General features: G+C 41.8%; 1 protein-coding gene across 1 annotated transcript in view; it reads right to left on the reverse strand.

The window, feature by feature from the left end:
- Nucleotides 1–3,523, reverse strand: part of LOC308102597 (phospholipid phosphatase 3-like) — a 7,989-nt gene extending 4,466 nt beyond the window's left edge. Inside the window, exon 1 of the mRNA XM_080452372.1 lies at nucleotides 3,053–3,523. Coding sequence (XP_080308498.1) covers nucleotides 3,053–3,260 — 208 coding nt within the window. The 5' untranslated portion in view covers nucleotides 3,261–3,523. The remainder of the gene's footprint in view (nucleotides 1–3,052) is intronic.
- Between the last annotated feature and the right edge of the window lie 12,217 nt (nucleotides 3,524–15,740).

The raw sequence follows: 15,740 nt of genomic DNA on the forward strand, positions 1-15,740 counted from the left end.
TCTTTTGCTCTCTCTCTCTCTCTCTCTCTCTCTCTCTCTCTCTCTCTCTCTCTCTCTCTCTCTCTCTCTCTCTCTCACACTCTGTTCCTAGCAGATACAAGTATGCAAGTGGGATGGAGAGAAGAGTAAATGTGTGAGAGGGAAGGAGATAAACTCTCTTCATCCAACCTGTTGTTTGTTTATGCAGACTCTCCTTCCAGCCTCATTCAATTATCTTACATAACTGGAGTCCTATTACATACTGTAAAGAGGGCATGGGAGGAGGAGAGGGTCAATTAAAGACCCTCTCTCATAGACTCATAGCACACAGGGATTGTGTATTTATTTATTTATACTGAATACAATTCCCCTCGGCCTCGCTCTACCCTGAGAACTTGAGGTTGTCATGGAAACTGTAGAATTCCCTGAGCAACGCACGAAGCGGCTGGCACGGAGCGCTCGAGAGCGCGCGTGAGCCGAGTGAATGAGGGAACATGAGGGAGGGAGAGAGACAGAGGAACAGTGTGTGTGAGAGAGAAAGAGAGCGAGCACGAAGAAAGTGCAACTTTCTTTCTTTCTGTGCACATTCTCAAAGCTCATTTTGACCCACGATTGTGCTAAACGTCCTGAATTTAGCCACTGACACATGTGCTCATTGTTGACCAAACAACAAACGGAGAAATCTCAACAGTGGACAAACAATAGCTTACTACAGTGTATTCTCAGCAGAATACTATTTAGGACAACAAAAGGCAAAACAGGGACAGACTGACTTTAAGATAAACAAACAAACAAGTAGAGGATCGGGGTCAATTGTTCCCCAATTTGTCTTTTACTTGATTAGTAAAATAAAAGACAAAACAGGGACAGACTGACTTTAAGATAAACAAACAAACAAGTAGGATCGGGGTCAATTGTTCCCCAATTTGTCTTTTACTTGATTAGTAAAATAAAAGGCAAAACAGGGACAGACTGACTTTAAGATAAACAAACAAACAAGTAGAGGATCGGGGTCAATTGTTCCTCAATTTCTCTTTTACTCGATTAGTAAAATAAATAACACTTTCTCAATTATGAGTTATTATGACACACATACTTAATAACTTGTATCTGTCTGTGAACTGTTGGTGGTGTTTAATTGATTCATTCTCAAAGGTGAAAGCCACAACTCAACAGGATGAGCGCCAAGGAACATTTGACCCTGTCACCATGGTTCCAGTGCACAAGTCAGTTTTTCCACTTTATTTTAAAATAGGCTAAACAAAAAGTCATGATTTATTACCATTTTACAATCATAACACATGTTCAGACATGTTTTCTTCTATACATCAATGAAAAGTGTTTGTCACAATATCCAACACATTTTTATTCCAGTTAACATGACTAGGATGGCACCGCCGGCCTACTTGGTGCTATGCATGTAGGGAACGATGCAAGTCGTTCCATTTATATTGGCTATGCGGCACAAACGTTACGTGACGTTCGGCCAATCAGTTAAGCTGACGGGTCGGCTTAGCCAACCAGGGACTTATACCGGCATAGTGGCACAAACGTAACGTCTTACGTGACCAATCCGTGAAGCCAATGGTTTGGCTTGATCAATCAGGGAAGCTGATCGCCAATCTCCAATCTCCCGAACACACAGAGCATTTCTGCCTTCTTCTCTGACCCACGGGCTGTAAGATACAGATTTATAATGTTTTTCTCGCTTCTCGGAAATCGCTGGTCCGTCCGAATTGCCATTTGGCACACAGGTCATATGAGACACACATGCCGTGTTTGAAACTGCTCGGTCGGATGCTTTTCGAGTTACGCCCGGGACAGTGTGACAGACATACACACACACACGCACGCACGCACGCACGCACGCACGCACGCACGCACACACACACACACACACACACACACACACACACACACACACACACACACACACACACACACACACACACACACACACACACACAGATTTGGCAAATTATAGTATAGATGTCTGGTTAATTTAGTTTTACTCGCAAGTTATTGCTGGTGCATCTGCCAGCTGAATCTGGAATTGTAAAGATCTCTCATCATTTAACCATCAATTCTACACAGTATACCTGAACCCTAGCATTCCTAGCCTGGCATTGCCAGACTGATCATGTGGGATCACTCGCACTCGCATAGGTCCACAAGGTCCTAGGTCCAATTGAGTGTGTGTGTGTGTGTGTGTGTGTGTGTGTGTGTGTGTGTGTGTGTGTGTGTGTGTGTGTGTGTGTGTGTGTGTGTGTGTGTGTGTGTGTGTGTGTGTGTGTGTCTGTGTGTGTGTGTGTCCGTGTGTGTATGTGTGACCTCCCCCCACCGGGAAACACAATCTGGGGCACGGCACCAATGTAACACCTGTGATTCGAACCCCAGTCTCCCGTGTGGCTCCGGCGACACTAAAGCCAAAGATCTTTACAACTATCCTGTCATATAATACCCGAGATTCGAACCCGGGTCTGTAAAGGGACACTAAAGCCAACTTGCCTAAGAGGGAATCCCCCCTTGGTCAAGGAAGATATTAGGCCTTTAGTAGCTGTAATTGAATGATTGCATTCAATTACAATTTATCACTTAGATACATGGAGTGTGTACACAGTATGTGGGACTGGAGTTTATCCAGACATAATGTACATAAAGCGACAGTAAAAGTGTAACATTCCCACTCTTTCATTGATGAGAGAGGTGGGTCAAAGGCTTTGGTCTTCATGCAGAGGCTACCCAAACTAAATAAGGGACTGAACTGAAGCTGAAAAAGCATTGACATGAAAACAATAAATGTCTGACAACTTAAGATTCAGTCCTGGTCGGAGCTTGACAAATTATTGACAGTCCTCAAAACAGCAAGGATTAACCGACCTCAGTCTCCCCTAAATATAAATAAAATAAATGCTGTAGCCATGTCAGGAAAGTGATATACAGTAGCCTACCTGATACTTTATTGTGTATTGTTTATTCTAGATCCCCATTAGTGACTGTTCTTCCTGGGGTCAAACAGTACAATTTAAAGCAATCAAAAAATTGACACGTTATTGTGTCAGTATTTGCTTACCAAGGAACAGGCAGAGGAGGTCTAAGCCCACCAGAAGCCTTCGTTTAGACAGGATGGCTCCAGTAACTTCATCATTGATGAGTTTCTTCCCTGTGCAGTTGTCCTTCCCCACTGATGCCATGATGCCCCTGTTGTCCGCTAGTTTGAGCTGTAAGTCCGGGTTGGTGACAGACGCACTGACACTTTGATGAACAAACTTATCCAACATGGTGAATAACCCGTAAAGTTTGTAGTCACAGTTACTTGTCGGTATCAAAAAAAAAAAGTCGGAGCGCTCGTCAATTCATTTGTGGGACTGAAGACTTGATGGCTGCGAATGAAGAATCGGATGCTTATGGAAGTTCCTAAAGACTCTTGGCTCTTTTTATTTCATCGCTCACTCCATAAAACTCGCCCTGACTTGCTCTACACATAGTCTGACTGTCACGGTGTCACCACCAAGATATTTGCATCATCCGTCTCCCACACACACAGCCCTCCAGACCAGACCCTATAGTCCTGTAGCAGAGGCCCTCAGATTTTGAGATACCCCCACCCGAGTTAGAACAAAACACAACCATGTTTTTTCTTATCTTTAGGGTCTCCCATTAATGAAATGGATTGTTGTGAAATTTTATTTTGGGGCAAAATTAGTGTTTTTGGCTATTCTTTAGAACTACCCCAATCTCTGAAAAAGGCAAATCCGAATAGGGCAAAGGTGACCAAATATGCTATAACTTGAGAATGCTCACTCTTATCTTCATCAAATTTGCTGAGGTATGAACCAGGTGTCTACCCTACATCACCAAAGAGTCAGAATGTAATTTACATAAAGAAATACTGAAATATAGTCCTTTAAACATACCTTTAGTTTAGGCGGAAATTGTACTTTTGTAGTGAGGACTCCTCTACTTTCCCTCATTTAGAAAAACAACATACGTTTATGTCAAATAAACTGTTACTGCATAGCCTAAGATGCTATTAAACATTAACCAGTGGTTGTGTGGAGAGATCTAGTACAGTTTTATTGCAAATGAGACTTCTTTAGACATACCCCTAATCACAGTATTCCATTTGTGTAATGCTTCTCTGTATTGAGGCCTGCAATTCTCAACAAAATTAATTAATCTATGCACCTTTGGTTTGGATGTGTATATAAAAAAGTTCTTACTGAAATCATAAATTCATATTTCCATTAATTAATGACATGGCTTCATGTTGCCCCTGCCACACACAGCAATCATGTGTGAGTGTGATTGAATATGGTGCTGTACTTTGCTCACATACATAATTGCCTCAACATTGCCCCAAATTTTACTGGAACAAGGCTTCAAGATATTCTCAAAACACAACAAAACTAATAGTCACAAATTACAATTTGCAGTAATTCATAAGGTGGTGGCAGAGAATATTGTCAGTTGATAGATAGTATTGTTTTCAATATTGAAAGGTTTTGGATAGCTCTGTGGATCAAATTTAGCCCAAACTAAATTCATCTTTGACTATACACCCCACCCCAAAAAAATGTCTTGCATTATGAACCAATCTCTCTGCACCCCTCCCCTTACCCACCCAACTTCATAACTCCTCCCCTACATACACGAGATTTTTTTTTTTAGCGCAGTGTCATCTTGTAGATACAAGATTTTGAAAAACATTAAATAGATGTTTTAACACATTAGGAAGGCAATCAGTGTGAGTGTGCAAAGAGGGGTGGGGGTGGTTATGGAGGTTAGTGTAGAGCTGTCAGAACCGAGTGGGTGCCTAGACAGAGGGGAGTATGGGAGGTGGGTCTGGTCTAGAGTTTAGTGGGCCTAGGGTTCCCCTCAGTTGGGTAGAGGGGAGTATGGGGGTCACTGGATTGCTCCCTGGGCACTTGGAGCGCAGAAGAGCAAAGTTAGGAGCCAAGGAGACCCTGAGTTTCTCCTCTCCCCCATATCCGATGTGCAAAATCTCCAACAGAAATTATATGCCATTTCAACGAAATTTTTGCAAACGATACATGAAAGATTAACTTGTATCTTTGCCAGATCTCACTCCAAGTGGCTTAGGGAGCCTGCGCTCTTTTCGTTCTCAGCTCCTCCAAAAGCAAATTAGCATTTGGGATGCAAACGATTTCTAAGTCACGGCATGCTGGAGGACGGAGTGAGGAGGAGGCAGAAATTAAGATATTGGAATTTAGCTAATGCGTGAGGCTGAGAGGAGTGTCCCTATGTCACCTGGCTCACTGGATAGTCCCACTGGTCCCAAGTGGACCTCCACGCTGGCTCCCGAGATAGGCACCCCCGAGATAGGCTCTCTTGAGTTAGCATAGGTAGTGAGGACAGTCCCCAGTGGTGGTGGTTGTAAGACCTCCACATATTGCAAGACTGTGTCATATACATATGTATGTATGCTGGCCCCAAATGGACCTCCTGGCGGGTCTGGCTGGCTCCTATGCCCGAGATAGGCGCTCGTGAGTGGGCATAGGCGTTCGTGAGGAGGGTCAGCCCCCCCATAGTGGTGGTTGTAATAATAATAATAATAATAATAATAAACTTTATTTGTATAGCACCTTTCATGACATGAAATGCAGCTCAAAGTGCTTTACAGAGCAAGAATACAATTACAGTTAGAACCAATTTAACAATAAAGCAAACAAAAATAAAATAAAATAAAATAAAAGCAAAGGCATAAAACAACATTAAAATAGGCAATACAGTGAGGAATTAAAAATCAACCAAAGAATCAGCTAAAAGCAAGAGTGAAGTAATAGGTCTTGAGCTGTGCTTTAAAGCTATCGACAGAGGCTGCCTGTCTTAAGTGTAATGGGAGTTTATTCCACACTGTCGGTCCGTAAAAGCAGAATGCTGCTTCACCGTATTTTTTATATGTCATTGTAGGCACCTCGAGCAGGTCAGCACTTGAAGACCTGAGGGCCCGGTTTGGAACATATCTCTCTAGGCAGTCAGAGAGGTAGGAAGGTGCCAGACCATTTAGAGCTTTATAAACTATTAAAAGATTTTAAAATCAATCCTAAAAACAACCGGGAGCCAGTGTAGTGAAGCTAGAACTGGAGTGATATGTTCTCTCATCCTAGTTTTAGTTAAAATTCTGGCTGCCGCATTTTGAACAAGTTGTAATCTGTCAGTTGTTTTCTTTGGCAGGCCAGAGTAGAGTGCGTTGCAGTAATCAAGCCGAGAGAAAACAAAAGCGTGGATCAGCGTTTTTGCATCGTCTAACGACAGATAGTCTCTAATTCGCGCAATATTTCTAAGATGAAAGAAAGCAATCTTGGTGACATGATTAATGTGTGTATTAAAATTCAATTCAGAATCGATAATAACCCCCAGGTTCTTTACTGTGGTGTTACTTTCTACAGCCATGTTACCAAGTCTACTTGTTATTGATTCTCTCTGCTCACTGGAGCCAATTATGAGAACTTCTGTTTTATCCTCATTTAGCTTAACTCATTCCCTGCCTAGAACGACTAAAACGACTTTTGTCCTTTAAGCCCTGTCTGCCAAGAACGACTAAAACGACTTTTTTTTCTTTTTTTTTTTTCTTATTTATTTATTTCTTTTTTAACCCAAAGACCAAGGAGATATGATTGTTTGAAGATCTAGACTCCCATCCACTTCCTTGTTAACTTAAAACTTAAACATTTTGTATCTCGGCTCCTGAATACTATTTTTTTCAATGAAAAATCTCTGGCAGTTTGTCAAACGCAAAAAAAAATAAGTTCTGGCAGTGAATGAGTTAAGAAAGTTCTCACTCATCCAGCATTTTATACTGGACAGACAGGTCAACAATGGGTCTAGAGCGCAGGGGTCGTCTGGAGCTACTGAAAGATACAGCTGGGTATCATCAGCATAGAAATGGAAGTTCACTCCGTGATCGGCGATGAGTTCTCCCAGCGGTAGTATATACAGGGAGAACAATAAGGGACCCAGAATTGAGCCCTGTGGAATACCAGAACAGATGTTGTGTTTGTCTGAGTCAAAGTTAGCTAGACTGACAAAATAGCTTCTGCCTGTTAGGTAAGAGTAAAACCAAGACAAGGCTGTGCCTGACAAACCAATCCAGTACTCCATGCGTTGTAGTAGAATTGTGTGATCAATCGTATCAAAAGCAGCGGTTAAGTCAAGGAGTAGGAGAACAGATACATTTTTGTCGTCAGCGGACACCCTAAGATCATTAATTACTTATACAAGTGCTGTTTCTGTGCTATGACCTTTCCTGAAGCCAGATTGGAATTTGTTATGAACCTTATTGTTCTGTAGGAACACATCCAGTTGATGAAAGATAGTTTTTTCTAAGACCTTGCCCAGAAATGGCAGATTAGAGATTGGTCTATAATTACCCAGCACCAATGGATCAAGGTTGTGTTTCTTGAGTAACGGCCTGACTACAGCCGTTTTCAGTGAGTCTGGAAAGACGCTGAAACCAGCTCGAATGCTAAAAATTTTGTTTTCAAAAAAGGATGCGAACTCATCACACTTAGCTTTAGAAGCAGGGAGCGACTCCTTGTAAGCCTGGGGGGGGGTTTAAGAGATGTTCAATGGTAGAGAATAAGACTCTGGCATTTTGCTTGTTGTCATTGATAATGCCTGAAAAATATGCCTGCCTTGCCAAGCGCAGTGCTTTGTTATAGGCCACTGTTGACTTCTTAAAGATCTCTAGGTGGACAGTGAGTTTGTTTTTTCTCCAAATTCGCTCAGCTTTACGACATTCTTTCTTAAGACCTCCACGTGGTGGTGCATGACTGTGTGTCAGGCAGACAAGGGTGTATGTCGGACTGGCTCACAGGAGAGTCGGTGGTGGCTGACCATTAATATTCCCAGGGGCCCCCACTGACTTATCATTATGGCTCAAGAGCGTCCTCTCCCCTCTCCAGAACAGCTCCAGAACAAAAACTTGGTGTTTGCCAAAAGCAATGCTTGTTTGTTGGATAGCAGCAGAGACACAGCCCCTTATGGGTGTGGAGGTCGGTTAGATTGGGATTCTATGGGGAGACTGGAGCCCAGGGCGTCATGGGCTGTCCCCTATACGTACCTTCTTGCTGTTAAAATTATCCAGAAAAAAAGATCAAGGTTCAAGCTTATTGCCAGCAGTACCAATCACAAAATAAAGACATGTGAAATTAATTTTGCACTAAAACCTCACACAACTACTAGTCTCAGGAATAAGGAGATGTTTGTGACAAGCACATCTGCACCTTATCCACGCCACACTCCTCCACCACCCCTGCCTAGACACCCAGACACTACAGTAGATACATGTTGTGATAGCTCTGTACTGACTTGCACACCCTCTCTAGGCCCATAAGGGGCCATTTCTCTCCACTGTATCCCCACTGAGGAGTCCATCTTCCCCATAGACCAGACAAGTGGCCATCTTTTTTGAGTGTAGCATTGTGAGCTTGTACATCGGCTATTTTCACAATGTTTGTCTTTTTCTTACCTAATATTTGAGATAATATTGAGTCTTAAGAGTAATTAAATTTTAACTTTAGAAATGTGTAGATACCCTGTATACACTTATACTGTATGTTGGTTTGTTTACTGTTGAGTGAGAGAACAATGTTGCACATCAAGCTAACCATCTGGGGACCCCCCAAAATCATTTGGTGGACCCCCAGTTTGGAAACCAGACACCTTTACAAACAAATTGGTGAAGAAATGTCCCGGTAAGGAATTTCTTCCAAGATTTGTGTAATATTCCCAGTCTATCACATTGGCAGCCATGCTTTTACAAATGTCACAGTACCACCCAGTAATAATTAATTTATTCCTTATTGGTATCAAAAGAAAGCTTCAACAGAATGTGAATTACATGTATAGGTGATGAATTCACCAATCCTGGGCATTATGGCATGTAGAAAAGGGAGACATGTCAAATTACATTGTTAAATATGCTTATAACCAATTGCTTTAATATATAATTGTACTTATAATCACTTGACTATAATTTATATATGCTAATTGGATTCCTAGATCACCAAAACATGGGGTTAGGCACCAAAATTACTTGTGTAGGGCAAATAATGAAGGAGTAATGGTCTTTTAAGGAACTGGTGGCGGCCATCTTGGAAATGTGACATTTCTAATGATCAGATTTTGGTAAACTTTTGATATGTTATTAAGTACACCTGATACTACAATAAACCATTGAGAAATCTTTTGTTCTAATAATTTTTGGGTCAAACCATATTTGCACCTGCCTATAATGTTTTATTTCCAGAGAAGGGGTATGTCTAAAGAAGTCTAATTTGCAATAAAACTGTACTAGATCTCTCCACACAACCACTGGTTATTGTTTAATAGCATCTTAGGCTATGCAGTAACAGCTTATTTGACATAAATGTATGTTTTTTTCTAAATGAGGGAAAGTAGAGGAGTCCTCACTACAAAAGTACAATTTCCGCCTAAACTAAAGGTATGTTTAAAGGACTATATTTCAGTATTTCTTTATGTAAATTACATTCTGACTCTTTGGTGATGTAGGGTAGACACCTGGTTCATACCTCAGCAAAGTTGATGAAGATAAGAGTGAGCATTCTCAAGTTATAGCATATTTGGTCACCTTTGCCCTATTCGGATTTGCCTTTTTCAGAGATTGGGGTAGTTCTAAAGAATAGCCAAAAACACTAATTTTGCCCCAAAATAAAATTTCACAACAATCCATTTCATTAATGGGAGACCCTAAAGATAAGAAAAAACATGGTTGTGTTTTGTTCTAACTCCGGTGGGGGTATCTCAAAAACTAAGGGCTTTTTTGAGGACTTGCTACAGGACTACTAGGCTACAGTTGCGAAACGGACCTTCATGGATAAATGATAAATCACAGCCAGAGCCTCTCGTTTCTCTGCGCAACTTGCGCTCTTTCTGAAAGAGTGATCATGCCTATCAGGGCGTGCTGCGTGCGTGCGCGCGCGCGCGCGCGCGTGTGTGTGTGTGTGTGTGTGTGTGTGTGTGTGTGTGTGTGTGTGTGTGTGTTTGTTTGTGTGTCTCTCTCCGCCCCCCCCCCCCTCTCTCTCTCTCTCTCTCTCTCTCTCTCTCTCTCTCTCTCTCTCTCTCTCGAAAAAGTAGGCCTACTACATTTGTTTTACTAAGTAAAAGTATCAATACTGCAATGTAGAAGTACTCTGAAGTAAAAGTCCGGAATTAAAAATTAACTTGAAAGTGCAAAAGTATTGGTATCAAAATGTACATAAAGTACCAAAAGTTGAAAGTTGCAGAATGTCCCATTTCACAAGTTTTCAAATGAAAATAATAGCAAATAGCAAATCTAAAGCTCACAATGAGTCGCATCGCAACGCAAATATTGTGAGCTTGTAGATGGCTATTTTCAAATGACCGAAATATAGGGCTGAAGTGGGTAATGTATGTTTTGTAATAATAATCAAAATGTACAAATTAACTAGTAACTAAAGTTTTCAAATAATTGTAGAGGAGGAAAAAGTACAATATTTGACTCTGGGATGTAGTGGAGTAGAAGTAAAAAATACTGGGGGGAAAAGTAGGCCTACTGAAAAATTGAAATACTCCAGTAAAGTAGCCTAAAAAATACCTAACAATTGTACTTAAGTACAGTACTTGAGTAAATGTACTTCGTTACTTTACACCACTGTCTCTCTCACTCTCTCTCTCTCTCTCTATCTCTCACAATTCTCTTCAAGAGGCAACTAGCCTAAAGTGCAATGGCTAATGATGTTCTGTTAGTTCTGAGTGATGCAAGGACATGCAGACAGTCAGTCTGCTCTGGTGATGAAATAGGAAGATGAAGAGTCATATTATCACATAGTGTATCAGCGATGTGTCACGTGGGATGGGCAAGGTGTCACTGTCATGTAAAGGAGATTTATGAGATTCATGCAACATGCCCCTCTCTTTCTCTCTCTCTCTCTCTCTCTCTCTCTCTCTCTCTGAGACTCACCTTACACACAGTTTATTTTCATTTAGTATCTTGATTCAAGGACACATCACATGGCAAATAAAGACAGCAAGTCACATTTGGGCCAATTTAGCCCATGCACTGTAAAGGTTCAACTAGACGCGTCGCAATTCTGGGAAATTGCAAAGTGTGGTTGCGCCGACGCCGGTCGCGGGTCGCCGCCGTCCGGACTTGAGGAATATGCTTGGAGGAATACCATCGGAGGCCGCGTGACGTGCCATTCGAATTTGGTGCTGATTGGATCCTGTGTTCGTGATACATGGCGTTTTGATTTGAAGAAATAGGCCCCTCCCACTAAAATAAATAAGCCCCTCCCACAAATGTAGCGGGCCAATGACATCGTCATGTCACTCCTGAGATCACCTGCTTTTCAATTTGAGGGGAGTGATCCCCCTAAAAATCATGTTTTTGCATCAAACGGTTACGTTTTGCACAGTTGTGGCGCCCCCTATGGGTCAAAGTGGAAATGCTTTTGGGGATTTGTTGAGTAAACCACCCTCGACATGTGATTCAAATTTGGGATCGATTGGACGTTTCGTTCGTGATTTTTGGCATTTTTGGTAAAACGGGCTCCTCCCACTAACTTTGGAAGCCAATTACGGACGAACGGTAAGGACTATCAAAATGCCGTTTGGATAGGTTTATCGCATGGGTCCATAGATCACGTGTACCGATTTTTGTGAGATTTGGAAAAAAAATCTGTAGGAAAAGGTGCAAAAAGTGTGTTTTGAAGAAAATTCAAAATGGCGGAAAATCTATCCTGACGCAAATGGGCGTGGCCTATATGGAGAGTTGCGTCATGACCCAAGGAATCTAGGGAAAAATAAATTTGATTTTACGACCTACGGTTCAAGAGTTATAGGCCAAAACGTAAAGTAGGCTGTTATAGCGCCACCATCAGGCCGAATGGTGTGATTATGGTAACTCTAGCTCTTACGGTTTCTGAGAAAAGAATACTTGAATGGGAGTCTTTTCATTTTTCCATTAAAGTGGATGGGGAAATTTAATGCACTATTAAATCAATATCAATAAAACTATGTAACCAATCTCTTAGCAAAATGGATGCACACGATTCCCGGTGAGGCCGGTCATTTTGACATATGGCACAAAATTGGGAAAAATAAACTGTGGGAGGAGTAGCGCGCCAAATTGGGAAAAATAAACTGTGGGAGGAGTAGCGCGCCAAAGTATTGTTTATCTAGAAAGAAGATTATTAATATAGTATCCCTAGAACTATAGTCTGGTTGCCCTGTTAGGGCAACCACACTAACTAAAGTTTTCAAATAATTGTAGTGGAGTAAAAGTACAATATTTGTCTCTGAGATGTAGTGGAGTAGAAGTAGAAGTATTGAAAATAAGTAAAAGTACCTCAAAATTGTGCTTAAGTACAGTACACAAGTGCTCAGGGCTAACATGTTACCTGATTATTATATATGAAAAGTTGTAATATTTTGGAGGTTTGATATGTAAAAATGCTGATCAATATACTGATCGATTCTATCAATCAATGAATGGCCTACTATCTGCATCCAAGTGCTTGTAATGCCATATACTGCTTGTGGAAGTACAATTGCATCTGACTGAACTTAAAGTAGAATAAATCACTGTATTTCAGTTCAGATGGCTGGCATTATGGATATTTTATTTTCCATCTGTAGCTGGCAATGTATGCACTAAAAACAACATGCATAATCTTAGCGAGAGATGCATTTTTCCTACGTGTAATATCACAGCCCTCAGTCCTTTGCATTAGTTATAGTTGGATAATAGAGAGATAAGCATTTATTGGACAACATAGAAGCATGACACCTGAAAGCATAAATGTACATGCATGCACGGTTACAGTTCTACATTACTTAGTTGTCCATACTGTCTAGTTCACTTGGCAAATAACAAGCACACTGTAATGTCTAAATGTATATGAATAAATACATAATTTTACAATGCATGTTATAATTGTTATTTTGATATGATGTAGCTGCTGCTTTACTCAGGTCACATGACATGTATTTTGTGTGTTCCCCCAGTGGAAGAGTGCATGAGAAGGTGGAAGACCCTGAAAGAGGGCTACAAGAAGCACCTACAATTGGTGAAGGACTGCAGCACAAGTGGTTCGGCCAATGTGCCCATTAAGACCTGGGCATTTGCCACAGTCATGTCCTTCATGAAGGACCATCTGGAAAAAAGGGACACGACTGGCAACATGGAGATGAGCGCTGCTACCCCCCAGGGTAATCTGCACCATAATCTTCATGTACATGCACTGAAACTGTTCTTGCACTAATGTCTAGGAACAGATACCAGCTGCTATGCTCATGCACCTTATTTCGAAATCTCATGTACATATATGTTTTGGATGGATATGCTATGAGTATATGTAGATACGTCGTTGTCTCTTCTATCTTTTTATTCCTTATTATTTTTCCTTCCCTTGCCCCCCCCCCTCTCTCTCGCCTTTCTCTTTTCTTGAAACATTCAAAAATGGAGCTTGCACTAAAACGAATTTCACCCACTGTTTTACACCTGTAAACTTTGGATGTGACAATAAAGATTATTCTGTTTCTGATCCTACTAGGACCACAGCACTGCAGCACATTTGCCTCCCAGGGCACCAGCGGCGTTGTGCGGCCACTTAAAAAGGCTGGAGCCATCGTCTCCCGCAAGAGGACCCAGCCTGCAGCTACCCACCCCCACACCTTCCAACCACTTCCAGAACCCGATGTGTTCACCCTGAACCTAGGTACCATATTGGACTTCCCAGCAGCTCAGGGCACCAGCAGCAGCCTACTTTCTAGGTTTGTTTTATTGTTACATCCTGTGTACAGGTACATAAGAGTAAACGTTATTGTTGCAAATCTACAAGCTCACAACGCCTCGTGCTATTTTCAGCAAAGAGGTTTGGTGTAGAGGGGAAAAAAGAGCACAGAGTGAAAGGTTAAGATTACTAAGTATCAAGGTTTTAATTGGTTAAATGTCTATTGCTTTATAATGTACTTTTGTGACTGAATGGTTAGTGTTTCCTTCTGGCCTGATTTATTTTTGTTCTTTTCTGTACATGTAGATCTCCATCTCCCGAGGGCACTACAACCCTACCTCCTTCAGCTGCCCAGGACCCCAGCACCCTTTCGGAAGAGGACATCCCAGAAACCCAGGTAAGGGCTGGGAAATATGTCATTATTGCATTGATATTGCAGAGACTAGGTATTGTCTGGGATGTATTCACATGGATTGAAGTTCTCAGTCACTACGACTGATTGCAGTCATTTTGATTCCATAGAAGGCAGCATTGTCTTCTATGGAAGCATGTCGCACACAGGTCGCGACACGTAGTGAGCTTGTAGATGAGCTCTTTTCTGATGTTTGTTATTTTAAAATTAAAGTGTTTGAATTGATCACAAAGCAATCGAATACATGTTCAGAAGAATCTTCAATTAAACCCTAATAATCTCAGTTCATTTAGACACTTCAGCTCAGAAATAACCAGACCATTAATTATCCATTTACCATTTATTAACCATTACCATATTAACCATTTACCATATATGCAATGATATTGCATTCAAGTTTGGCGGTGTGACTCTGCTCTTGTGATATTAAAGATTCCCTGTGCAAACATGTCACAGATATTCAATCACACAACCCCCAGAGCAGAGCATAAATACAGTTTTACATAAACATTGAACCTTCAATGCCTAATTTGGAGCTATCTGGATTTCAGATGTCTGAGGATGAGGACGACATCCCAGTGCCCCGAAAGGTGCGTCGACATCAGGCCAACTCCCAGCACCAAAACATGACAGCCTTCCAGGAGAGCCTTGTGTTGGCAATGGCGGAGACCGCTGGGCCCTCTGTCCCTCACACTGTTCCGCAGGCTCTGGATGGGGAGGACTACTACTTTCTGGGCATTGCCCACACGGTGAAGACGCTGTCGGCCAGGGGGAAGGCTGTGGTGAAAATGAACATACTGCAGGCAGTGAACGATCAGTTGTTCAAGGAACTGGGAGAGCAAAAAAAAACACACTACAGCCCCCCTCCGAAACACACTACACCTAGCCTGGCATTGGCCAGACTGATAGCGTGGATTCATTCTCACGTTCCTCCCGGTATCAGTCTGGACTTCGGCCCATAGGGAGCGAGTATGAGAAATCAGAAAATGATTTGGATGCTTTTCACTGTTGTACGGACAGCAGTTGAAACGCATTGATGATTTCTCATACTTGCTCCCTTGCGCCGAAGTCCAGACTGATACCGGGGAGGAACGTGAGAGTGAATCCACGTTATCAGTCTGGCCAATGCCAGGCTACACTAAACCTCCCCTCCCAGTACACACTACGCCTCCCCTCCCAGCTCATAGCGCTGCACCGAGTGCCGCGCTATGAGCTTGTAGATCTGCTATTCTGGGGGATTCCACACATGTGTTCTACAGTTTTTTGAAGGAAGTTATATTGCAATAATATATCAGTGGTTCTCAAACTTTTTCATGTCAAGGACCCCCAAAATGTATGTATTTGGCCATGGACCCGCATCTGAAAATAGTTTTGTTCCAGGGACCCCCAGAAGCAAAGATTTGAGTTAAAAATGTTGGCCTCCTCTGACCTGTGGCAAGGCTTTTTTTGCACTATTGTTTGGTGAGCTTGTAGGTCGGCTATTTATTTTGTTTGTTTCCTTATTTTTTTACTTTTCAAATTATTGCACTGGAGTAAAAGTACAATATGTAGTGGAGTAGAAGTGTTGTTAAATACCTCATAATTGTTGTACAGTACTTGAATGCAGC

The sequence above is a fragment of the Gymnoscopelus braueri genome, assembly GCF_963280865.1.
Source record: "Gymnoscopelus braueri genome assembly, chromosome: 2".
Lineage (NCBI taxonomy): Eukaryota > Metazoa > Chordata > Actinopteri > Myctophiformes > Myctophidae > Gymnoscopelus > Gymnoscopelus braueri.